Raw genomic sequence first — 25,603 nt, forward strand, 5'->3', positions numbered from 1 at the left:
GTTTGCTCGCTGAGCTGGAAGGTTAGTTTTCAGACGTTTCGCCACCTTTTTTTTTAATTTGAAAAAATATACTTTATTCATAGAATGTACAAAAAATAAAACATTTATACACCTACCCAGTCATGCAAGCCACTCCGGGTTACCCGGGGGTACGTACACCAACTAAAGGAAAAAAAAACAAAACAGAGAAAAAAGAAACAAAGCAAAGAAACCGCCCCGGCAGTCGTCACCCCGCACAGTCCCAGTTGGCCCCCTGCCCAGTTGGGGAAGGCGCCAGCTGGGCCCAGTTACCAGATAGGATTCTTTTCCCTTTTCTGGACGAGGGGGCTCATACGGTGGTCTTTCCCTACCGCGCCTTGGCGGCGGCTGCCCCAAGCTTTAGCGCGTCCCTCAGCACGTAGCCCTGGACCTTGGAGTGCGCCAGTCTGCAACACTCGGTCGGGGTCAGTTCTTTCAGCTGGCAGACCAGCAAGTTGCGGGCAGACCAAAGAGCGTCTTTCACCGCATTGATGGTCCTCCAGGCGCAGTTGATGTTGGTCTCGGTGTGCGTCCCCGGAAACAGCCCGTAGAGCACGGAGTCCCGCGTCACGGAGCTGCTCGGGACGAACCTCGACAAATACCACTGCATCCCCCTCCAGACCTCCTGCGCATAGGCACACTCCAGTAGGAGGTGATCGACAGTCTCGTCCCCCCCGCAGCCACCTCGAGGGCAGCGTGCGGTGGTGCAGAGATTCCGGGCATGCATAAAGGATCTCACTGGCAGAGCCCCTCTCACCGCCAGCCAAGCAATGTCCTTGTGCTTGTTTGAAAGTTCTGGCGATGAGGCATTCTGCCAAACGACTTTGGCAGTCTGCTTGGGGAACCACACAACGGGATCCACCCTCGCCTTTTCCCGAAGGGTCCTGAGGATACTACGTGCTGACCACTGCCTGACGGCCTTGTGGTCAAAGGTGTTTCCTTTCAAAAATTTCTCCACGAAGGACAGGTGGTACGGAACGGTCCAACTACTCGGAGCGTTCCGCGGCAACGAGGCCAGGCCCATTCTTCGCAACACCGGGGACAGGTAGAACCTCAGTAAGTAGTGACACTTGGTGTTTGCGTACTGAGGATCTACGCACAGCTTGGTGCAGCCACACACAAAGGTAGCCGTCAGGGCGAGGGTGGCGTTCGGTACGCCCTTTCCCCCATTTCCCAGGTCTTTGTACATGGTATCTCTGCGGACCCGGTCCATCCTCGACCCCCAAATGAAGTGGAAGATGGCCCGGGTGACCGCAGCGACGCAGGTCCAGGTAATAGGCCAGGCCTGCGCCACATACAACAGTACCGAAAGCCCCTCGCACCTGACAACCAGGTTCTTACCCGCGATGGAGAGGGACCGGAGCGTCCACCTGCCCAGCTTCTGCTTAAATTTGGAGATACGCTCCTCCCAAGTCTTAGTGCATGCCCCAGCTCCACCAAACCAAACACCCAGCACCTTCAGGTAGTCTGTCCTGACGGTGAAGGGGATGAAGGAGCGGTTGTCCCAGTTCCCGAAGAACATGACCTCGCTCTTACCCCTATTGACTTTGGCACCCGAGGCCAGTTCAAACTGGCCGCAGATGTCCAACAGCCTACTCACCGACCGACGATCGGTGCAGAAGACGGCGACATCATCCATGTACAGGGAGGTCTTGACCTGAAGGCCTCCGCTGCCTGGGATAGTCACGCCCCTCAGGCTCACGTCCTTCCTGATGGAGGCGGCGAAGGGCTCCACACAGCACACGAACAAGGCAGGAGAGAGCGGGCAGCCCTGCCTGACTCCAGATCTAACAGGAAAACTGTCTGATTCCCACCCGTTGATCGAGACTGCGCTAACGATGTTGGCGTAGAGCAGCCGGATCCAATTGCGGATGCCCTCCCCGAACCCCAATTTGGAGAGGACGTCCCTCATGTAAGCATGAGAGACCCTGTCGAAGGCCTTCTCCTGGTCCAGGCTGACGAGGCAGGTGTCCACCCGCCTGTCCTGTACGTAGGCGATCGTATCCCTGATGAGCGCGAGGCTCTCAGCGATCTTCCTGCCCGGCACAGCACAGGTTTGGTCAGGGTGAATCACCGACTCCAGGACAGACCTGACCCGGTTGGCAATGACCTTGGCCAGGATTTTGTAGTCCACGTTCAAAAGTGAAATGGGACGCCAATTCTTAATTTCTTCCCTCTCCCCCTTCCTCTTGTAAATGAGGGTGATGATGCCCTTCCTCATGGACTTGCACATTTCCCCTGCCCGAAGCGCACTATCGTACACCTCCAGCAGGTCCTGGCCGACCAGGCCCCACAGAGCAGAATACAGCTCGACCGGTAAGCCATCACTTCCGGGAGTCCTATTCCTCTGCAAGGACTTGAGGGCTCTGGCCAGCTCGTCCAGGGATATCGGCCGGTCCAGCCACTCCCTCGTGCCGTCGTCTAAGACCTCCGTGATAGACGACAGGAACGACTCGGAGGCCGTGCTGTCCGTGGGCTTCGTGTCGTACAGTCCGGCATAGAAGGATCTGCTGATCCTCAAAACGTCGGGCCGAGACGACGTCACCGAGCCGTCGTCCTCCTTCAGCCGGCTAAGCACAGAGCTCTCTTTGTGCACCTTCTGAAAGAAGAAACGCGAGCACGTCTCGTCCTGCTCCACGGAGCGGACCCTGGACCGGAAGATTATCCTGGAGGCCTCCGCGGCGAAGAGCGAGGCTTGCTGGCCCCTCACCTCGCGGAGGTCCTCCGTGACATCGACCCCCATCAACTGCAGAAGGAGCAGGTTCTGCACCCTTTTCTGGAGTCGCGACAGCTTTCCCCGCCTCTCTCTTGCCTTCTGAACACCCTTGAGGACAAAGAACCTCTTGATGTTCTCCTTCACCGTCTCCCACCAGTCGCCTGGAGACTCAAAGAGGGGTTTCACGGTTCTCCAACCGGTGTACTCCCTCTTAAGCTCCTCGACGTTCTCTGGGGTCAACAGAGTCGTGTTGAGCTTCCACGTCCCCTTGCCGGCCGGCTGGTCGTCCTGTAAGTGACAGTCGGCCAACAGGAGGCAGTGGTCAGAGAAGAACACCGGCTCGACACCAGTGGATCTGACCGAGAACGTCCGTGACACAAACAGGAAGTCTATCCTTGAGCGGATAGACCCGTCTGGCCGCAACCAGGTGTACCTCTGCTGCGCTCCGTCTGCAGGGGTGCTGAAGACGTCGAGCAGCTTGGCGTCCTTCACCGTGCCCATCAGGAATCTGGACGTGACGTCCAGTTGAATCCCCCCACCTGCTGTCCCCATGCCGGATCTTCCATCTGCATCAATGATGCAGTTGAAGTCTCCGCCTAGGATGACCGGCCTGGACGTAGCCAGCAGGGGTGGAAGCCGCTGCAGGACGTCCAACCGCTCACTCCGTACCACTGGGGCGTACACGTTGATCAGCCTCAGGGGAGCATTCCTGTAGGTGATGTCAGCCACTAGGAGGCGCCCCCCCACCACCTCCTGAACTTGAGAGATGGTGAAGTTGTGCCCCCGCAGCAGAATAGCCAGGCCCGAGGAGCGACAGTCGTTACCCCCCGACCAGATCGAAGGCCCACAGGTCCAGGCGCCGGACCATTTCCCGTACCTGCAGAGGTGCGGTATCCCGCACTCCTGCAGAAACAGGAGGTCCGCCTTGATGGTGGTCAGGTAGGCCAACGTGGACACACATCTCGCGGTTGACTTGACGCTGCGCACATTAATGCTCGCAATTCGTACCCCCATTGTGGGCAGTGACCGCAGTACCCTCCCCAGGTCCAAGGTCCAGCCCCTCCATCTGTCCCTTCATGCCCATTGCCCGGGCTAACTGCTGGACGCTCTCTGGGCTCAGGAAACCGTCTGTGCTGCCTTCCGGGTGGCATCCCCCCGCCAGGGGTGCGGAGGCAGGAGGGTCCGGCTCCGGATCAGGCTGGGGACGTGCGGTTTCCTCCTTCCCGCCTGGAAGTTCCGGGGGGCCCTCCAGTGCTCCAGCGGCACTTGACTGGGTGTCGGAGTGAGCCTCAGGACGCCTCCCGTCACCTGGAAGCGGGGTGCTGCTTTCCTTCCCCCTCGAGACCTTTAACTTCTGCTTCGGGTGGGCCCTCTCCGAATCCTCCTCGTCAGAGGAGCTCTTATAGCCCCCCTGTAGCTGCCTCTTCCCTCCTGATTGTTGCGGTTCCTGGGCCCGTCGACGCACCTTCCTCCTCGCTTTCCGGACTGTAGCCCACTCCCCTGGGTTGCCTGCCGCCGCCTCCATTGGCTCCGGGTTGTCGGGGGGGATCGGAGCCTGCAGGGGTGCTTTGCTGGCCTCGGGCCCATCCTGCAGGGCTGGGCCCTCCTGCACGGCCTGGCCCTCCTGCACATTAGTGGGGTCCTTGCTGGGCCCTGGTGCCTCCCTTTCCTCCGGGGGGGCTGGCCCCGCATTTCCCCTGCCGGCGACCTGGGCGTAGGTGGTACCCCGCCGCGGGCATGCCCTATAGAAGTGGCCCGCTTCCCCGCAAAGGTTGCAGCTTCTCTCTCGTGGGCAATCCTTTGCAAGGTGTCCCTCCTCCCTGCAGTTCCTGCAGATGGTGACTTTGCAGTCGGCCGCCATGTGACCTGACCTACCACAGGCATGGCAGACTTTAGGTTGCCCTGCATAGGTCAGGTAGCCCCTGCTCCCGCCGATCGCGAAGCTGGACGGTGGGTGTGCGACATTCCCGTCTGCGCCCATCCTCAGCGTCACCTTGACCTGCCTCTTACTCGTCCAGATGCCAAAGGGGTCCACGATGTCAGTTAGGTCCCCTTCCACCTTCACATACCTTCCGAGGAAGGTCAGGACATCAACTGCTGGCACATGCGGGTTGTACATGTGTACAGTCACCATACGGCTCCTCTGTGCTGGCATCACAAACAGTGGGACAGCGGTCAATACAGAGAGGGGGCCCTCACCTCCTTTCTCCTTGAAAACCTCCAGGAAGCGCTCGCAAAGCTTGGCACTCCGGAAGGTCACATCGTAAAAACCCCCTCCAGGGAAATCCTGCAGGCAGTAAATGTCCGCAGCAGCAAACTCACAACAGTCCAACAGGACCCTCTTCACGAAGAAGGTGCGGTCCACAGGTGCACCTTCATCCACCTTCTTTACGGAAACACGGATGGTGTTCCGGACCCCCTGACCTGGGGCACGAGCACTTGCCGCAGCCATCGTTGCAGGTTGGCTGCTCCCCTGAACCAGCGTTAGGCCAAAGCCAGCATTAAGATCCACTGGTCACAAGGGTGCACAGCCAACCCGACGTCCTCCTTTCACCTCCAAGACAGCACTCTCGTCCTCTCAGTCCACAAGAGAGTGGGTCTTTATTGTGTTTGAGATGTAAGCTCGTTCACTGAGCTGTAAGGTTTGTCCCCAGATGTTTCGTCACCATTCTAGGTAACATCATCAGTGAGCCTCCAACAAAGCGCTTTTGTTATGTCCCGCTTTCTATTTATCTGGTTAGGTTTCCTTGGGTTGGTGATGTCATTTCCTGTTTTTTAAAAGAAAAAGGACAGGAAATGACATCACCAACACAGGAAATGACATCACCAACCCAAGGAAACCTAACCAGATAAATAGAAAGCGGGACATAACACCAGCACTTCGTCGGAGGCTTGCTGATGATGTTACCTAGAATGGTGGCGAAACGTCTGAAAACTAACCTTCCAGCTCAGCGAGCAAACTCACATCCAGAACCTCAACCTGAGCTACAAATCTTCTCAAAACCCGCTATTTTCCTGGTTTATACTCCGTCTTCCATTTCTTTGTTCACTCACACTATCCATTTCCCTTTGAAGACTCTTTCTGCATTCCTCACAACTTTCATCCCTAACTAGCTTTGCATTATCAGCAGATTTGGCTACAATAGTCTTTTCATCCAAGACACACACATAATGTAAATAGTTGAGGCCTTGATCCCAGTGTCACTCCACTGATATCACCCAACACCATCATTCATCCATTTCTGTGGCACTTTATCAAATGCCTTTTGGAAACCCAAATTCACTGCATTTGCTGGTTCCCCGTTATCCACCTTGCTTGTTATATCTTCAAACAGCTCAAATAAATTTGTCAAATGCTATTTCCTTTTCACAAAACCATCTTGACTTTGTTGGATTATGATTGTCAAAAGGTCTGTTACTGCTTCCTTAATAATGGATTCCAGTTTTTCCCAATGACAGAGACTAACTGGCCCAAAGTTCCCTGTTTTCTCTCTCCCTCAGTCTCAAATAGTGGCATTACGTTACTGTACTGCCTTCACTTCTTATAAGACCCTATTATTCTTGGAATATGTTTTATGTCTTCGAATGTAAACAGACACAAAAATATTTGTTGCAGGTTTCTGCCACTTCCCTGTTTCCTATTATTAATTTCCTATTCACATGTCTTTTTTTAGCACATCATAGCTTGCAATTGTAAAAAATTGCAAAAGTCTATCTACCTTCTCCTTAAATACTTTCAGTGATCTGGCTGCCACAGCTCTAGCCTCCACAACTCTTTGCAGCAGAGAATTCCAGGCATACACCAGCTTCTGAGAGAGAGAAAAAAAACTTTACATTTTAGTTTTGTATCAGTGTCCCTTATTCTGTAACTCTATTCCTGAGTTTGAGACCCTTCCACTAGTGGAAATATCTTCTCAACATCTGACCTATCAAGCACCCTCAGAATTGATAACCCAACATCATCTTCCCAGAAATCAGCAAGTAGTCCTCTCTTGAACTACCTCCAATGTCAATACATCATTTCTTAAAAATACAGAACGAAACTGAACGCAATACTCCACGTGCAGACCAACCAACACTCTTATAAAAGGTTTCCCTATTTTTAAAATCGAACACCCCCTGCCAAATAATAAGGGCCAAAATTCTATTTACCTTCTTAATTATTTGCTGCAGCTGCATGATAATTTACTATGTTTCGTACACAAGAACACCCAGATCCCAGCACCCTGCAATTTTTTATACGTCTCTCTCTATTTAAAGAATTTAAATAATTAATTAATCCTACCAAGGTGTCTAACCTCACATTTTCTTACGATAAACTCCATTTGCCAAGTTTTGCCCAGTTACTCAATTTATTTGTCGTCCCTTGCACTTCCTGATGTATTCATCATAACATACCCTCCCATTTAATTTTGTACCAGCAGCAAATTTGGATACATTACACTCTTTCGCCCTCCTCTGAGTCATTAATATAGATAGTAAATAATTCTAAGGACTTATTCTTGTGTCACTCCACTAGTTATGTATTCCTGTCTTGAAAAAGATCCATTAACCTTGATGTTAACCAATCCTGAACCCATGCTAATACATTATCTCCAATACTACGCACTTCTATCTCAGAATAACCTTTTGTGTAATATGTTTATCAAATGCAAATGCCTTCTGGAAATGCATTCCTGTGTTCCACTTGTTATATCCTCAAAGCAATTTAGCAAGTGTGTCAAACATGATCTCCCTTTCAAGTCTCGGGGTCATTTTTAAAGTGAGAGCAGAGAAATTAAAATAAAAACATGAGGCAAAAAAAGTTTGCTCAGAGGGTAGTTCATGTTTTGAATGTACTTCCTGAGAAAGTGGTGGATGTGGGTACATTACAATGTTTAAAAGATATTTGGATAGATACATGAATATGGGAGGGATATGGGCCAGGGCCTGGCAGGTGGGACTATCTAAGTTTGGGATTATGTTCAACCTAGACTGGTTGGAGGAAAGAGGCTTCAACTCTTCATCTCCAACTGCCGTCGAGACATTAACCGCCTCAACCTCTCCACCCCTCTCACCCACTCCAACCTCTCCCCCGCAGAATGGGCAGCCCTCCGCTCCCTCCGCTCCAACCCCAACCTCACCATCAAATCCGCAGACAAGGGTGGCGCAGTGGTAGTATGGCGCACTGACCTCTACATCGCCGAGGCCAGACACCAACTCTCCGACACCACCTCCTACCGCCTCCTCGATCATGACCCCACACCCGAGCACCAAACCATCATCTCCAACACCATTCACGACCTCATCACCACAGGGGACCTCCCACCCACAGCCTCCAACCTCATTGTTCCCCAACCCCGCACGGCCCGTTTCTATCTCCTTCCCAAAATCCACAAACCTGCCTGCCCTGGTCGACCCATCGTCTCAGCCTGCTCCTGCCCCACCGAACTCATCTCCACCTATCTGGACTCCATTTTCTCCCCTTTGGCCCAGGAACTCCCCACCTACGTACGTGACACCACCCACGCCCTCCACCTCCTCCAGGACTTCCAATTCCCTGGCCCCCAACACCTCATATTCACCATGGACGTCCAGTCCCTGTACACCTGCATTTCTCATGGAGATGGCCTCAAGGCCCTCCGCTTCTTCCTGTCCCGCAGACCCGACCAATCCCCCTCCACCGACACTCTCATCCGCCTAGCTGAACTCGTCCTCACACTCAACAACTTCTCTTTTGACTCCTCCCACTTCCTACAAACTAAGGGGTGGCCATGGGCACCCGCATGGGCCCCAGCTATGCCTGCCTCTTTGTAGGTTACGTGGAACAGTCCCTCTTCCGCACCTACACAGGCCCCAAACCTCACCTCTTCCTCCGGTACATTGATGACTGTATCGGCGCCGCCTCTTGCTCCCCAGAGGAGCTCGAACAGTTCATCCACTTCACCAACACCTTCCACCCCAACCTTCAGTTCACCTGGGCCATCTCCAGCACATCCCTCACCTTCCTGGACCTCTCAGTCTCCATCTCAGGTAACCAGCTTGTAACTGATGTCCATTTCAAGCCAACCGATTCCCACAGCTACCTAGAATACACCTCCTCCCACCCACCACAAGTTCTTTAAGGACCGCAACTTTCCCCCCACAGTGATCGAGAACGCCCTTGACCGCGTCTCCCGCATTTCCCGCAACACATCCCTCACACCCCGCCCCCGCCACAACCGCCCCAAGAGGATCCCCCTCGTTCTCACACACCACCCTACCAACCTCCGGATACAACGCATTATCCTCCGACACTTCCGCCATTTACAATCCGACCCCACCACCCAAGACATTTTTCCATCCCCTCCCCTGTCAGCTTTCCGGAGAGACCACTCTCTCCGTGACTCCCTTGTTCGCTCCACACTGCCCTCCAACCCCACCACACCCGGCACCTTCCCCTGCAACCGCAGGAAATGCTACACTTGTCCCCACACCTCCTCCCTCACCCCCATCCCAGGCCCCAAGATGACATTCCACATTAAGCAGAGGTTCACCTGCACATCTGCCAATGTGGTATACTGCATCCACTGTACCCGGTGCGGCTTCCTCTACATTGGGGAAACCAAGCGGAGGCTTGGGGACCGCTTTGCAGAGCACCTCCGCTCAGTTCGCAACAAACAACAGCACCTCCCAGTCGCAAACCATTTCCACTCCCCCTCCCATTCTCTAGATGACATGTCCATCATGGGCCTCCTGCAGTGCCACAATGATGCCACCCGAAGGTTGCAGGAACAGCAACTCATATTCCACCTGGGAACCCTGCAGCCATATGGTATCAATGTGGACTTCACCAGTTTCAAAATCTCCCCTTCCCCTACTGCATCCCTAAACCAGCCCAGTTCGTCCCCTCCCCCCACTGCACCACACAACCAGCCCAGCTCTTCCCCCCCACCCACTGCATCCCAAAACCAGTCCAACCTGTCTCTGCCTCCCTAACCGGTTCTTCCTCTCACCCATCCCTTCCTCCCACCCCAAGCCGCACCCCCAGCTATCTACTAACCTCATCCCACCTCCTTGACCTGTCCGTCTTCCCTGGACTGACCTATCCCCTCCCTACCTCCCCACCTACACTCTCTCCACCTATCTTCTTTACTCTCCATCTTCGGTCCGCCTCCCCCTCTCTCCCTATTTATTCCAGTTCCCTCTCCCCATCCCCCTCTCTGATGAAGGGTCTAGGCCCGAAACGTCAGCTTTTGTGCTCCTGAGATGCTGCTTGGCCTGCTGTGTTCATCCAGCCTCACATTTTATTATCTTGGTTGGAGGAAAGGGTCTGTTTTCATTCTTTACGACTCGATGAACCTTTCAGAAAGCCATTTCGACTCTGCTTGATTGCATTTAAATTTTCAGTATGTCCTGCTATTTCTTCTATAACAATGGATTCCAACATTTCCCTATTGAGAGATGTTAGGTTAACTAGCCTACTGTATCCTGCTTTCTGTCTCCCTTCCTTCTTGATCAGGGGCATCACATTGTTAGTTTCACAATCGGCTGGAACCCTCCCAGAATCCAGTGGTGTACAGGCAGTCCCCAGCTTGTTAACAGGTTCTATTCTGGTCTTCATTTGCAAGTCAATTTGTACACATGTCAGAAAACAATGCAGGATAATATGAAAGAGCCATTCATAAGTACAGTATATATTTGTATGTCAGATCTTTAAAATTACAGCCCTGAATAAGATCACGTTTGTAAGTAATGAATGTCCAATTTACAAACATTCAAAGTCAGGAACCCCTTGTATTGCCACCAAGCTTCCACTATCTATATAGTTACTTCCTTCAAAATCCTTGGATGTAGGCCATCAGGTCCTGGCAACCTGTCTGCCTTTAGTTCCATTAGTTTCTCAAGGAATTTGTCCCTGATGTTGGAGACAGCTACAAAATCTTTTCTCCCATAAGCATCTTCCATTATCTGTCTTATTTGGGATATTTACAGTGTCCTCCACCGTAGACCAATGTAAAGAATCGGTTTAAATTATCTGTAATTTTCCTGTTTCCATTATTAATTCCACATTTGTATCCTTCAGGGGCCCAGCACGTACTTGGGCTCCTCTCTTTTTATTTACTAAAAGAAGCTTTTGTTGTTTGATTTTGCATTTCTCGCCAATTTATCATCATAATCAATTTCCTCCGTGTTTATTAGCTGCTGGTTCCTAAAACAAACCCAATCTTCTGACCTTTGACTGGTTTTTGCTACTTTGTATCTCTTAGTTTTTGATGGAATACTCTCCTTGACTGCCTTTGTTAACCATAAGTGATTAATCCTTTTCATCGATTCCTTCTTTTTGGCTGAAGTAATGATTTTGCTGAGTGTTATAAAATATATAATTAAATGCCTGTCACTGTACATCCACTCATTTTTCCCTGAATCTATTATCCGAGTCAACTTTGGACAACTCTTTCTTCATATCGCTGCAATTTTCCCTTACTTGTCTGAGTTGGTCTGTCTCAAACTGAATTGGAAATTCTACTATGTTATGATTGTTATGAGATCTCTTATTCATCCCACCTCATTCCACAGTAGCATGCTCACAAAACACAAAGCCAGTGCAAAGCACAACTTGAGGCAAAATAAAGCACCTCCTGATCCACTGCACCAGTAAAATCTCTATGTTGGTATAGGCTTTCCAACAATTAGGTTACCCTAGCAATTTGTTATAGACCCCCATGCAGAACTCTTTTTCTGTTACACATGTGTATTGAACCCCTTGTCTGATAGGAGGATTGCAGGCATTTATTCCGAATTTAATATCACAACAGAAATAGAGACGCGCAGTGTAGTTTTAAGCTGACCAGTACATCAGGAAACCTGTTGGATCTGGCATAACATTAAGAAAACAGCCTGCTTATTTTACTTTCCATTGAATTCAGTTGAGCCTAATTTTGGATAACATATTGAATTGCTGCTGCACTACTCAGTTTCCCGGCAGGTCAAATTACTACCGAAAAGCCAGAGTGGGGCAGAAATTAGTGTTTGTCAAATCACTTTGTTTCAGAGGTACTATGCTTTGGGAAGAAGCCTACATGTCGTGATGAAGTCAACATTCTATTATTGTTGCTTATTAACCAAGGTGGTCAAAAATGCAATAGCCTAGTGTTGTTTATAATATTTTACTGAAATTTGATAGTCTTCCAAGTTCTTATTGATCATTCACATTATTTCATCTTTATATTATTAAGTTGAAAATACGTAGCATTGTTGAACTTTTCCAAGATCACTACAAAGTTTCTTAAAATGAAATTAACATGTAGAAACTAAGCAGTCTCCATCTTTAAACTTCATGTTGTCATAAAAATACAGTTTATAATAGATCAAATAACATACCAATCAACGTGTAAAGGTCAAGCACGGAGTCAGGAGAAATCTGAGATTCAAACTTAGTATCTTCTGAAGTAAATATGTCTGAAAGAACTGAATGAAATCTGTTTAAAGTTCTCAGATAAAAGAAGAGTTTCTGAAGCTCTTGGTACAAGTTTTCTCGCTGATCAACCAAAGTATAACCAGAGTAATATTTAACATGATTTTTCAATTGCCATGACCATTATCTTCAATCAAGTTCTTCAAAGCTTTCATGGAAGTAGAGGTGTGCACTGTAAATTCTCATTAGGTTAGATTGGATCTAAGAAGAGACAGAAATAGCACTTCAGGTTGATGACTTTCTGCCTGAGTATTTCAATTATCTTTTTGATGTCACCACAATTAACCAAATTGATCAAACACAGGTACTGCACTCATTCTACAATCAAAGTTGAGCTGAGGTCCTCAGAAAGAAATTGAGGCAGTCATATCAATTCAGTAACACTGTAGAATATTTTTTGCATAGTGACGATTTCATTGTTTTGACTGTGCACCTGGCCTTCCCCCATGTTATGAGTGATGGACTTTATGTGTGACTCACACTGTGTCCTTCTCTCTTCCTTGCCTTCACTCCTACTATCCCACTTCATCTCCTACCCGTGCAGAGAATGATCAACCCTCCTTGGTATGGTTTGATAGAGGAAAATTTTATTTGACTTTTGATGGTAAGTAACGTACAATTTACGCGACACTTCTTTTCCTTTTTGTTTCTTTTCTGGCCTTGCAGCCTTTATTCCTGTGTGTTAGCCATTCCTAAGTTTCATTCGCTAATAATGTTTCCATTCTGTTCACAGTAGCTATTATAACATTTCTGTTTGCACACTGTTTATATGTTGCATTTTCAAGATTGTTCTGTGAAATACTTATTCTGTTCTTGTAGCACAAGAAATCATGATAATAGTTATTCATATAAATATTCTTCAGGTACACATATATCAGTTGAATGAATGCTATCATCTGTCTATTTTAAAAGTAAAGCCAATGTGGCAGAACCTGCATCTTAAAATTTATCAATATTCTTTGTAAATTAAAGTTCCCCATTCCTACCTTACAAATCAAAGTATTATTATATTATTGAAATAAACCTGCTTCGACCCAATGATGATGTCATTACACAGAGCCGTGCAGGTGATGCACGCTGCAAAACTATCCACCAGTAACGCATCAGGAAATCACAGGCACCTTACACCTTGATCAGTAAACCATGGGAGGATGCGTGATTTTCTCCAGGGGGCTCAGTGTACACGCAACGAGGTGTGTGCTCTCAGAAAACTAGTCAGACATATTGGGTTAATTATTAAAAATAATATTCCCTTAACAATACTTTAAAAAAAATCAACGTTATTGTACAAACATCCAAACGCCACTAAACTTTTCCCACTTCTGTTTTCGGACCATATGCTGGAATTCTGACTAAGGATAATAACTGTCTTTCGTGCCTCACTCAAGTGGCCATTAATTATGCTGGAGCCTAAACTTTGTGTTCAGCTATGTAATATAGTCACTGGGACAATCATAGATGAGTCCATTCTGTCCACATAAATAAACAAACCCACTTTCCAGTAACTGGAAAGTGATCAAAAACAAGAATCTAGACTGATTTTTAAAAAAATTCTTTCCCTAACTCTGATCTTCTGAAATCAAACTCAAGTATCTGCTCTATCCAAGGTAAATAAGTCAGAGCAGAGCAAAGGGTGAGTCTGAATCTTCATGATTTGTATGGCTCAATGTTGTATTGGTCAAATCATTTACCAATTAAATCATTGGGGGAGCATATATTATTTTGCACAGTGTCAACTTACTAAACTTTTAATGTCATGCCTGCAACAGAATCAGATACAATATTTGTTTTGCTAATGTATTGAGTATTGTGTTGAATCCTACTGAATTTAATATTTGATTTGTAAAGAAAGTGGCTGAGGTTATCAGGGCAAGAATCATGATTAAATTATTAATATGCAGACTTCTTCTAAATAGATTTTGCTTTGTAAGAATATAGAATGTGTAACCATAGAATACACAGGATAAAACAAATGAGTAGACTAAACAAAATTAAAAAGACAGGGTAATATTCTTAGAGTTAATACTTTATAAAATACAGTATGTATGCACCTTAAATTTACTTCCTTTCGTATGACTATCATGAAATATTAACTAGAGTGAAATGGCAATTAATATTATATGCTTACAGTTTTCATAGTATCACTCATTTCCAAAAACAACTATGAAAATTCTGGTGAATTGATCAGATACTACAAAATAAATTTCCCAGATGGCATTTGCTTCAGTGTGATACAACACACTTATGAGTAATGCTGTAAAGGTACAATAGTAACATATAAACTAAATTAGTTGCGTAATAGAAAACAGAGTGTAACGGTCAAGGGATATTTTTTGGGCTGGAGGGAGATTTATACAGGAATTCCACAGGGGTCAGTATTGGGATCCTTGCTTTTCCTGATACATATTAATGATCTGGATCACAGTGTTCAGAGGATAATCTCCAAGTTTACAGATAACATGAAACTTGGAAGACTCATAAACTGTGAAGAGGACATGGTAGATCTCTAAAAAGACATTGACAAGTTTTTGAAGTGAGTAGATAGGTGGCAGATGAGGGTCAGTAGAGAGAAGTTTCAGGTAATGGTCAGAAGAACATTGAAAGGACATAGAAAATGACATGCACAAAAAGAGGGACCTGTTTATGTACACAGAACATAGAGGGTGGCAGAACAAGTGGCAAGAACAGTTAATAAAGAAAAATGCGTTTGTGGCTTTATTAACAGGCGTACAGAGTACAAGAGCAAGGAGGTGATGTTGAACTTATAAGACATTTGTTAGACCTCAGTTGGGGTATTATGCAGAATTGTGGGAGCCACATTATAGGAAAGATTTGACTGTTTGGAGACAATACAGAATGATTCCAGGAAGGAGAAACGTCAGTTAAATGAGGATGGCCTAAAGAAGTTGGTACTGTTCTCCTTGGACAGAAGAAGGCTGAGTGTGGACTGAATGGAGGTTTTAAAAAAAAATGAGCTGGCTGGACAGAGTAGATAAGAAGAAGCCGTTCCCCTCGTAAAAGAGAAAAGAACAGGAATGCATAGATTTAAAATGAGCAAGGGTGATGTTTTCGAACATTACCTAGTTAGGGTGTGGAAAGCATTGCCTGAAAATTTCGTGGAAACAGGTTCAATTGAGGCATTCAAGAGGATTTCAGTTTGAATAGAAATGGTATGCAGTGGTAAAGGACAAGTAGGGGATTGGCACTAAGTGTTAGAACAATGGGCCAAATAGCCTCTTTTTGAAGTGTAACAATTCTGTGTTTCTGTGATGGCTACACTAGTTCAATGACCCAGGAGGTCTTATTTTTCAGCTTATTTGAAATGATGGTGACATTTTTGAATTGGTAGAATGAATGTGGGGTTTCCAAGATCATCATTGATAACAAGTCCTCACCCAACAACCAAGATCGTCATTAAATCCGAGTCCTTTCCCAAAAGCCACAATCTGATTTTCCAATTGGAGTAACTGGACATGGAATGAGTGAGCAGACTGCTTTGCTTTCACCATGCATTTGACAACAAATGAAATGCCTCAAACACTACATTGCTTATGGTCATTGTCTAAACATCAGATTTGGGTGGCCAAATGGCTCAGTGGTTAGCACTGCTGCTTCACAATGCCAAGGACCTGGATTTGATTCCACCCTTGGGCGACAGTCTGTGTGGAGTTTGCACATTCTCCCATGTCTGTGTGGGTTTCCTCTGTGTGCGCTGGTTTCCTCCCATTGTCCAAAGCGGTGCAGTTTAGGTGGATTGGCTGTGCTAAATTGCCCGCCATGTTCAGGCCTGTGCGGGCTAGGTGGATTGGCCACAAGAAATGCAGGGTTACAAGGACAGGATGGGATGCTGGGTCTTAGTGGGCTGCTGTTCGGACAGTTGGTGTGAACTCGATGGGCTGAATGACCTGCTTTCACACTGTAGGGATTCTATGATTTGAGATTTGCTGACCTAGGCACTACAGTTTGGAATGCATTTACTTCTGTCCCATAGAGAAGTCTCACTGGGTTCTATTTGTATTAGTTTTAGTGTCATATGTACAACGATCGTTTAATATTCTGCTTCTTTTATGTCATCACCACCTGTAGGGACTATGGGAATGCTATTGCTATAGTCAACTGCTCACATGTATAGCAATAAATCAATTTTTGAAAAATATCTACAGAAAGAAAACGAGGAGGCTAACTTTTATACTGTATGTGTGTATCTTATTTTATTCCTGAATATGGAATGATGTGAGTTCAATCTCTGACTAAATATGGAAGTAAAGGCTCTAGTTGATGTTGAGGCACCTCAGTCTCCAGCAGCGTCCTAGTGAATGAACATTAACTAAGCTCCCAAGAAAACTGACAGAAGAATTCTTTGTCCAGAAAATCGCAAGACCTTGAAAACAATATTGTAATTTGAGCCATTGCCATTAGAAGTGGTTAGTTTTACCCTGGTTCTGATCTAGGACAAAATATGAATACAATTTGCATAATTTCGATGTAAAAGATTTCTTAAAGAGGCAATGCCTTTAGTCAATACCATCGCCAAGGTTGAAAAGGGTAGAAGATACATGGAAAAGTGATAAAATGAAGATGAATAGCTTTATTTTGGAATTTTAAGATTTATGATAAGAAATGTTACAGTTTGGAAAAATGGAAAGTTATGGAGGATAGTATCACGGTAATGAAAGACTGGATAACGAAAGGAGTAGGGTAATTGAATTACTGGTAATTGAATCTGGCAGCGTGATCAGTAACAGCAAAGTTGAGTTTCACATTAAATATAATTATCAGTCTTCCAATGTTATAGCAAAGAGAAAGAAACAATTGAAGTCTTTTTTCCTATAGGATGAAAATCTACCGAAATGATTTCTAATTGAAAATAAGCAGGTGTACCAATTTTCTAACATGAGAAGTTTCGTTCAGCTCATCAGCATGAGAGGTTACAATGCGACATTTTCATCTGGGACATCACTTTGCTTCCCAATACTTTAACCCCGCTCTATACCACGAATTCTCATAAAGCAAGTAATACAAGCTAGTCCGGTTTCAAAACACTGAGCAGCTGTCCAATACCTCACTTAAGTGTACACCGTATGTGTTACAGCATACATGGCACCAATCTTTTCAGTTACAAAATGCATCCTTTCAGTGTTCTCCAGCAGTAATTACAGGATAAAAATCAGGATTAAGAACTGAGCTGATAATTTATTAACCTTCCACAGATTGAGAGTTGAATCCAAGCTTTTCTTTTCTTGTTGGCTGTACTACGTTTACTCAGCAAGTCCCCACAAGTTCCCAAGTTTGTTGTAATTACCCTGATATTGTTTTAAATTTACTCTTGGAATGTAGGTGATATTGGCAATGTGGTATTCATTTCTCATCCCTAGTGCCCAAGGAGATTGAGCCAATCAATTCATGTAGAATTGGGATCAGATATAGACCAAGCCAAATAATGATGATGTTGTCACTTCTCTGAAATACGTTAACGGATCAGAATATTATTCCAAAATTCTGACAGATTTAATAAATTACTAGACCTGCTGTATAGCCTTTATAACTTGCTACAGTATGTTTTGCACAAGCCAACAGTAGGCTATTGGAACATTCCGCACAAATATTGGAATCATTGGCTCATCTGAGTTCTATAATTTGATCGAAAGAAAAACAAAACTCTGTTGAGTCTCTCGTGCCTTATAGTTAAATAGACTGGCCAGTATGGAACTCAGACATTAGCACAACGAAATCCCAAGTTCTGCTTTGGTTGGTGCTCTGTTTTATTAGCTCAGCCTACTATGAAAGTACATATTGGCCTTTGAGTTAGGGAAGGCAACAATTAGTTACATCCTATTTCTGCATATTGACCTTTTTTGAAAAAACATTTATGCATGAGCATTTCATGAGGACAAATGGAGATGGCCTCTCTTTTGGCTCCAGCATCAGGAATCACCTCTTCCAGGAGGTACTAGAGTGTGGTGGATATCAGTAGAAATTTACCCCAGAATAAGCCAATTCCCCCAAGAAAGGAGGGGTGAGAATAGATTAGGTGTTTAGGTGTTGGACATGAATTCTGTTTTTACACAATGACATCATCAGAGGGTTTGTTCAATCTGCATAATTGATTTGCAATCCATTTTTTTCTGCAGACACTGTAAAGTTTATCCTGCAGGATGTTTAAGGGTTTTACAGAAAAAGAGTAGAAAGAAATAACTTCACATGGATTTTCACTAACCTTTATTTTATTTTGCCTTTATTTTATATACTCCCTGCATGATTTAAGTCATGTCGAACTAATTCATTTGTGTGCTGTCCTTTTATTTTTGCTCTGCTTATTTTATTGCCATGTTAGGTGAATGGATAGTTCATTGAAATGAGTCGGGTGAACTAAAGGGTTAAATGCATCTTTTTCTATTGCAGGGGCTTCCCGAGGACCCAGCCCCTTGACAATGGGTGCACAGGATACACTCCCTGTTGCCGCAGCCTTTACAGAAACTGTCAATGCTTATTTCAAAGGAGCAGATCCAAGCAAGTGAGTAAAAAGCTCAAGGCCTTCATAATAATGATGATATAAATTCTGCAGTGAATTGTCAATCTTTAATAAGTGCAACATTTCACAAAAGAAAAATCAAGAAAACCTAAGAAAGTTGATGTTTGTATCTTTAAAACTATATTTTATTCTCTTGGATGTAATATGCTTTTCTACTCATTTATGCCAACCATCAATGCTTTAAGCTAACATTCCAATCCCTGTATCAGCTTTTCAAATGTAAAATAGGCCTATCTGATTATATTTCCAAATACATCTGTAACATCTGATTGATTAACCAATCAGAAGTCAGAATGCATGACCAGAAGTTGTGAACAGCAGTCGGATCTCGTGGAGAGAGAATTGGTGATAGTTTGCTCCAAACAAACCTGTCAGTCAGGAAGCAGGACCTGACACTGCGCTTCACATTATTTTTAATTAACCTATTGGACTTGACGTAACACAGGCCGTTGAGTTTGGAACCTGGAGTTTCTAGCCCAAAGGCAGGGACATTACCACTGCCACAAATCCCATCATCCTACATGAGACTGGTCTTCCTTGAGTCCAGTCCTCAATAATCAAAAAGGTTGTCTCATCCATTCTTTAGGAAATTAAATGTGTGTGGTAGAGTTCATGCTAAAGTGGATCGCATGCCTTTAGTGCAGGAATAGGTCTAATGGATTGAATAGCATGCCCTTCCTTTATCCTTTCTTGTCTTCTGCAAAAGCAATTCTCTTGTAGTTCACTTTGTGGCAATTGGATTTGGTCTTTTATATATTACAGTATTTATTATTATTCTTCACTGAACATTGAATGTTGCAAAGGTTACAGCACAGAAGGAGGCCAGTCATGTCTTTGTAGGGTCTCTGCATGACCAACTCATGCAGTCTTAATTACCTGCCATTTCCCCATAAGCCTACAATTTTACTCTCTTCAGGTGTTTATTAAATTCCACTGCTTGAAAACTAAGATTGAATCTGACCCCACCATGCTCTCAGGCGGTGCATTCCAGTTTCTAATCAGTTGTTACATAAGAAAAGTGTTCATCATGCAATCATTATTTTATTGCCAATTTCCCAATGGTGTCTTCAAGTTTTTGATCCTTCAACCAACAAGAATAGTTCCTCTCCACCTACTTAGAATTCTTTAAGTCCTAATAATTTTGTTCAAAAAGTCCAGATTGTTTTATCACTATCCAGAGCCTTTTTTCTGAAAAGTGTAAGGTATTGGCAGGACTGAAACTGGCTTCTACATGTTAATCTTTTTAGAGGAACAGAATCTCAACTTTCTTTGAGAGGTATTACAGTCATCTCTGACTCAACATTGAGCTCAATAATTTCAGTCAACTCCATCCTCCATTTTGTTTCCTCTGGTTCCCTGCAGGGTCTGGTCTTCTTGGTTCAGCTTTCGGCAAAGCTATTAACAATTAACCATGAACACCTTCCATGGGCTTATCTTCTTTATAACTATTAATGCTTTGTTTTACTTTTGTTCTGTGATGGCTGTGATCTCTAATCTCACTCATGCTCTAACCCTGTCCTTCCCCCCACCGCCCCCCCCCCCCCCCCCACCCACCCCCGTTCCATTTGCTCACTCTACTTTTATGTCATGGTATAAAACCCATCACTTTTCCAGTTCTGTCTTCAGTTCAAGCAATAAGTCATAATGGACTTGAAATGTTAACTGTTTCTCTCTCCAACAACCTGATGAGTTTCTCCAGAGTTTCTGGTTTTTATTACTCATCTTCTTGGACTTACTTTGACGTCAAACTTTTTCTGTATTAACAGGTGTATTGTGAAAATTACAGGAGAAATGGTTCTATCGTTTCCAGCTGGCATCACCAGGCATTTTGCCAATAACCAATGCCCTGCAATTCTCACATTCTGCATAACAAACTGCAGCAGGTTAGAACACATCCTGCCAAACCCACAACTTCTCTGCAGGTAATTTCAGCATTGGCCAAGAGAGAAAAAATGCAGCTGATCTATGTACACCAATAACAAACCATTTACACTAGATCTTGTTTATTCACTGTGAACATTCTTCAAATGGCTCTGTGCTTTGACAAATGCGAAGCAGGGCCAGGGAGTCAAAAGAAATATAGTGTTCAACCAAATATTTTTTGAATTAACTCATTGTAAACAATGCTTCATTTGATCGCTTTGTCCCACCCATCAGGTTTCCTGATCCAGTTCATTATTCAGAGATACTCAATGTGAATGATTAGTGATTTCCCACAAGGCTAGCATTTAGGAATTCTTTTATTCTTAATAACTGTTTTGTTAGAGGCAACTGAAGCCTAACAGCTTATGGACCCTATGGCCCACAATGAGCTAATGTCTTCAGATAAACAGGTATGAAAACCAGTTCAGGATTGCTGCACTTTACACGATGGGAACTTTTAACAACAATAAATTAACTCTCGCATAAGTCAGAACAAATAGTATTCTACTCAAACAAGAAGGTTCAGATTTTCAAGGAGTTACAGCGACTCCATTCGTCAACGCATGGACCCCAGGTTGAGAAGTCCTGCCCAGACTTCCAACTGATCCTATCTTCATGTGTGGCAGGAGAAGGGGCATGAGGTGATTCACAAGTAAAGGAAATCTAAACCCAATAGGGCTTGTCAAAGAGACCTTCTTACTGCAGCATGTGACTTTTGATTTCTAAGAGTAGACATGAATGTGTGTAAAGAGGTGGATAAGGTCTGCTAAACTGTCAAGGTATTTAAATTGTCTGATATTTATATTTTGAACAAAAAACTAACCTACCATATCAGTGTTTAAAAAAGTTTTGAGGGGGCTGTGAACATAAACCTGATGATTGCCATCATAAGACTATGATTATAATACTGCAAAACTGCTTCCTTGATCTATCATTGTCACAGTGGGGGTTGGGAGGGCTGTAATTTCGTAGTTTCACTGACAGCTCCAAGAGTTTATTAAGGAATTAATGTCTTTGATGTCATGCTACAATTATAAGTGTTGTTTTTTCATAAAGGATAAACCACTTGGAGGGATTTAAGTACATCAAAATTGACTCTCATCCAAGAGATTTTTTAAAATATAATGAAGCATATAATAGATTCCTCGAAATGTATTTTCTTCCCTCTCAGCTCAGGTCCTAAACGCTACTAATAGTGGATACTGTGTGAGTTGGCATGGAGGACAAAGGGTGGGGCATGGATTAGCATAAATTGACACAAAGTAAACATAGGGTTGTAAGGGTCCATGGGCAGTGGGTAGAGGGGCATAGATTGGCATGGGGGTATAAGGGTCCATGAGGTAAATGTGTTGATATGGATGGGCCACAGGGAGTAGATGAGCGAGGGGTGGAAGGTGAGTGGTCGAAGTCACAGAGCACCAAGGTGAGCTGTTTAAACAGGCTGTCTCAATACATGGGACACCTCCTACAGCTACCTTCACCCATTTACAGGAAAGGCAATTCTCAACCCATCATTCACTCCCTCCCACTTCCTACCACTTCCTCCTCCAGCAGGAAAATTGGGAAATCCATGGCTCTGTCCGTTGACGCAGGTCTGCTGAGCAGGGAGCTTTCCCAAATCAGCACACTGCCTCAGAAACAATAATCTAGATCATGGTACGTGTTCTGGTGGCTTTGAACAAAGTTTCAAAATTAAAGATTAGTTTGAGCTTTCCATCATTAAGTGAGTGACTGCTGAAGTTGATCCATGGTTCACTGCTGTGAAAGATGGAAGACTTCATTTACTGGATGGCTCTGCTTAGAGTGGAAATAGAAAAGTGCTGCAAAATCAGAGTGTCAGCTGTGCTGTGCTGTCAATTTTGAAAAAAAAACTAATGGCAACCCCCCCAACCCCCCTTTTAAATTCGGCCAGTATCTGCACATCAATAATTTGCCCTTTGTGACCGGTGTCACCAAGGCACAAGTGAAAGGAAATCTCTCATGCATTTCTCCCAGTTGTGTGAGTTGAAATGCCCATCAGCCATGATTAGATGGCAGAGTGGACTCAATGGGCTGAATGGCCTTACTTCCACTCATGATCTCATGGTGATATATGTCCTCCATGTTATGGAGGCTTGCAAATGTGGACAATACATTGTATCGTGTGTTTCCTTTCACTTAGTTATACAGATTGACAAATGCAATGGAAGTTTGGATAGTTGATATAGTCTAACTGGACTCCACACCATCTTCAATCATACCCACTTAAATGTCAGGGTATTCATGCCAATTTCAATATGATATTTAGAGATGTGTATCTTTTAGGCAAAGGCTACTAGGTAACAGAGTAATTCCAATTGCCATCCCTTTTAACATGTTAAATTTTCCAATTCCTGTCTCCAAAAAACAGTATGGTTTTATTTTGAATCTTTGTCTGCATTATTTTGAGAATCTTTATTGATAAATTGTTCCACAAAACGATGTTTTTTTGTCATTTTAGTATTTTGTTCTTTAATTAAAAATGACAAATGCTTGATATAATCTGCAGGTCTAGCAGCATGTGTAACATTTCAGGTTTGGCAACCTTTATTCAGTGACGACCTGAAACATTAGTTCTGCTCCTCTCTTCACAGACTCTGCCAGCCTGATTAATATTTTCACCATTTCTTACTTTCATTTCCGATTTCCAGTATCCACAGTATTTTGATTTTGGATCCTTGATTCAGAGTTGATCCCAAATCACATTGTTTCACAGTTGCCACCGGAGCAGTAACCCCCAAGTCCCAGAAAACCATGCACATCCCAGTCCTAAGTATGCCAAACGTAAACAAAATATATGCGTGCAAGAATATGGCTGCGTCGGATGTATATTTAAAAGAACAAAATGCATCCTTGTCCAATGATAACTAATACGTAAACAGAGAATTTAGCTCTGATGAGTGAATTTTCAATGTTATGTAAGTATTTGGTGTGAAGAATATTGAAAAGACAGAGACTAGCTGGGAAACAGAGTGAAAGATAGATGATATCTTTGGCAGAAAAGGGATGAGAAGGAAACAAACATTGTTCTTGAAGATTAGAGAGACTGTCTTTGGCTCCCTCATGCGTATCACAATAGGGGTAAGTTATTCAGACATGAGGCAGCAAGAAAAGCAATGTAAAGTGACCTTGTTTTATGGGGTGAAAGCACTTGTTGCTAGCTGTTAAGGCAGTGGTGGTATAGAAATACCAATTAAGAAATACCTTCTTAAATCAGAATGTAAGAATAAGAGAATTCACGTTGCAAAAGATGTGATATTGCTGCTTTCATTAGGAGCAAGGAGGAGTTGATGTGAAGCTCAAAGAACTTCTGTTATAAAACAACGCATCCTCCAATTCATTGCAAGTAACATTGCAAATGGTCACAATTATTATATTAATAAAGCCACTCGTAATAACCCAGCTACTTTGTTTCTATAATAATTGTCATTTCAGCATTATTGGGTGTCCCAATTGCTGAAGGTGGGATTGCAGGTGCAACAGGTAATTAAAAAGGCAAATGGTATTTTGTCTGCCATTGCTAGAGGGATGGAGTTTAAAAACAGGGAGGCTATGCTGCAGCTGTATAGGGTCCTGGTGAGGCCACACCTGGAGTACTGTGTGCAGTTTTGGTCTCCTTACTTGAGAAGAGATCTACTGGCACTGGAGGGGGTGCAGAGGAGATTCACTTGGTTGATTCGAGTTGAGAGGGTTGGATTATGAGGACAGACTGAGTAGACTGGAATTATACTCATTGGAATTCAGAAGACTGAGGGGAGATCTTATTAGAAACAAATAAGATTATGAAGGGAATAGATAAGGTGGAGGCAGGGAGGTTGTTTCCACTAGCAGGTAAAGCTAGGACTAGAGGGCATCACCTCAAAATAAAGAGAAGCAGACGTAGAACTGAGCCAGGAGGAACTTCTTCACACAAAGGGTTGTGAATCTATGGAATTCCCTGCCCAGTGAAGTGGTTGAAGCTACCTCGCTGAATGTTTTTAAGGCAAGGCTAGATAAATTTTTGAACAGTAAAGGAATTAAGGGTTATGGTGAGTGGGCGGGTAAGTGGAGCTGAGTCTCAAAGATCAGCCATGATCTTATTAAATGGCGGGGCAGGCTCAAGGGGCCAGTTGGCCTACTCCTGATCCTAGTTCTTATGTTCTTATCACAGTGCACAAGCTCAAAAAAGTCTGAGACCAAAATTCCCTCAAACTACTGCCAGTCTATAGGATAAACAATGCAATATCAGTCTGCCCATTTATTCCATTTCAGTATTGTTCCATTATTTTTGCTCATCTCCCTTCCCTCTTCTTTCTATTTTTTCCCCATCTTACTAAAAATGCCTTTTAGCTTTCAGACCCGTTCTGATGAAAGATTTGATTCCAAACGTATCAACAGACTGCCATATAGTTTCATAGTTTATCAATCGGTAACCATCAGCATTTTCTGTTTTCTTTCTCTGTATAATTTTGGCAAAAAAAAACTTGCTGACTTACCATTATTTTTCTCTTGTCAGTAGCACTTCGCAAGGTGATGCCAATACAAGAGAATTCTGGGTAAACATGCCAAATCTAATGACTCATTTAAAGAAAGTAGCTGAGCAGAAACCATCAGCCACATATTATAATGTGGATATGCTAAAGTATCAGGTACGTGGATTTCAGGCATTCTCATTACAAACCAATGATCCATTTCTTAAAATGTGTTCTGTTAAATTACACTCAAGTATGATGCTGATCAAAACCATTGACACTTAAAATGATGACCCTAAGCTAGGACCAGCATTTATATTTTGCCTTGTGTGATAATTAGGGTGTGTACAGTCACAACTTGCTCAAACAAAAAGTGATTGAAACATTATCCCTTCTAAGCACTTGCTTGATGTGCAAAAGCAAAATACTGCAGAAGCTGGAATTTGGAATTAAAAACAGAAAATGCCGGAAATAATCAGCAGAAGAGGCAGCATCCGTGGAAAGAAAGA

General features: G+C 44.3%; 1 protein-coding gene across 10 annotated transcripts in view; it reads left to right on the forward strand.

Moving 5' to 3' along the window:
- Positions 1-25,603, forward strand: part of sgip1a (SH3GL interacting endocytic adaptor 1a) — a 248,344-nt gene that overhangs the window by 212,074 nt on the left and 10,667 nt on the right. For 6 of the 10 annotated variants that reach the window (XM_059647869.1, XM_059647875.1, XM_059647870.1 and 3 more), the window contains 4 exons: positions 12,715-12,774; positions 18,573-18,684; positions 20,469-20,624; positions 25,139-25,271. In XM_059647869.1, the coding sequence (XP_059503852.1) occupies positions 12,715-12,774; positions 18,573-18,684; positions 20,469-20,624; positions 25,139-25,271 (461 nt within the window). The remainder of the gene's footprint in view (positions 1-12,714; positions 12,775-18,572; positions 18,685-20,468; positions 20,625-25,138; positions 25,272-25,603) is intronic. The other 4 variants (XM_059647872.1, XM_059647878.1, XM_059647877.1 and 1 more) reach the window with 2 other exon arrangements.

Source organism: Stegostoma tigrinum, chromosome 8 (assembly GCF_030684315.1).
Source record: "Stegostoma tigrinum isolate sSteTig4 chromosome 8, sSteTig4.hap1, whole genome shotgun sequence".
NCBI classification, from domain to species: Eukaryota; Metazoa; Chordata; class Chondrichthyes; order Orectolobiformes; family Stegostomatidae; genus Stegostoma; species Stegostoma tigrinum.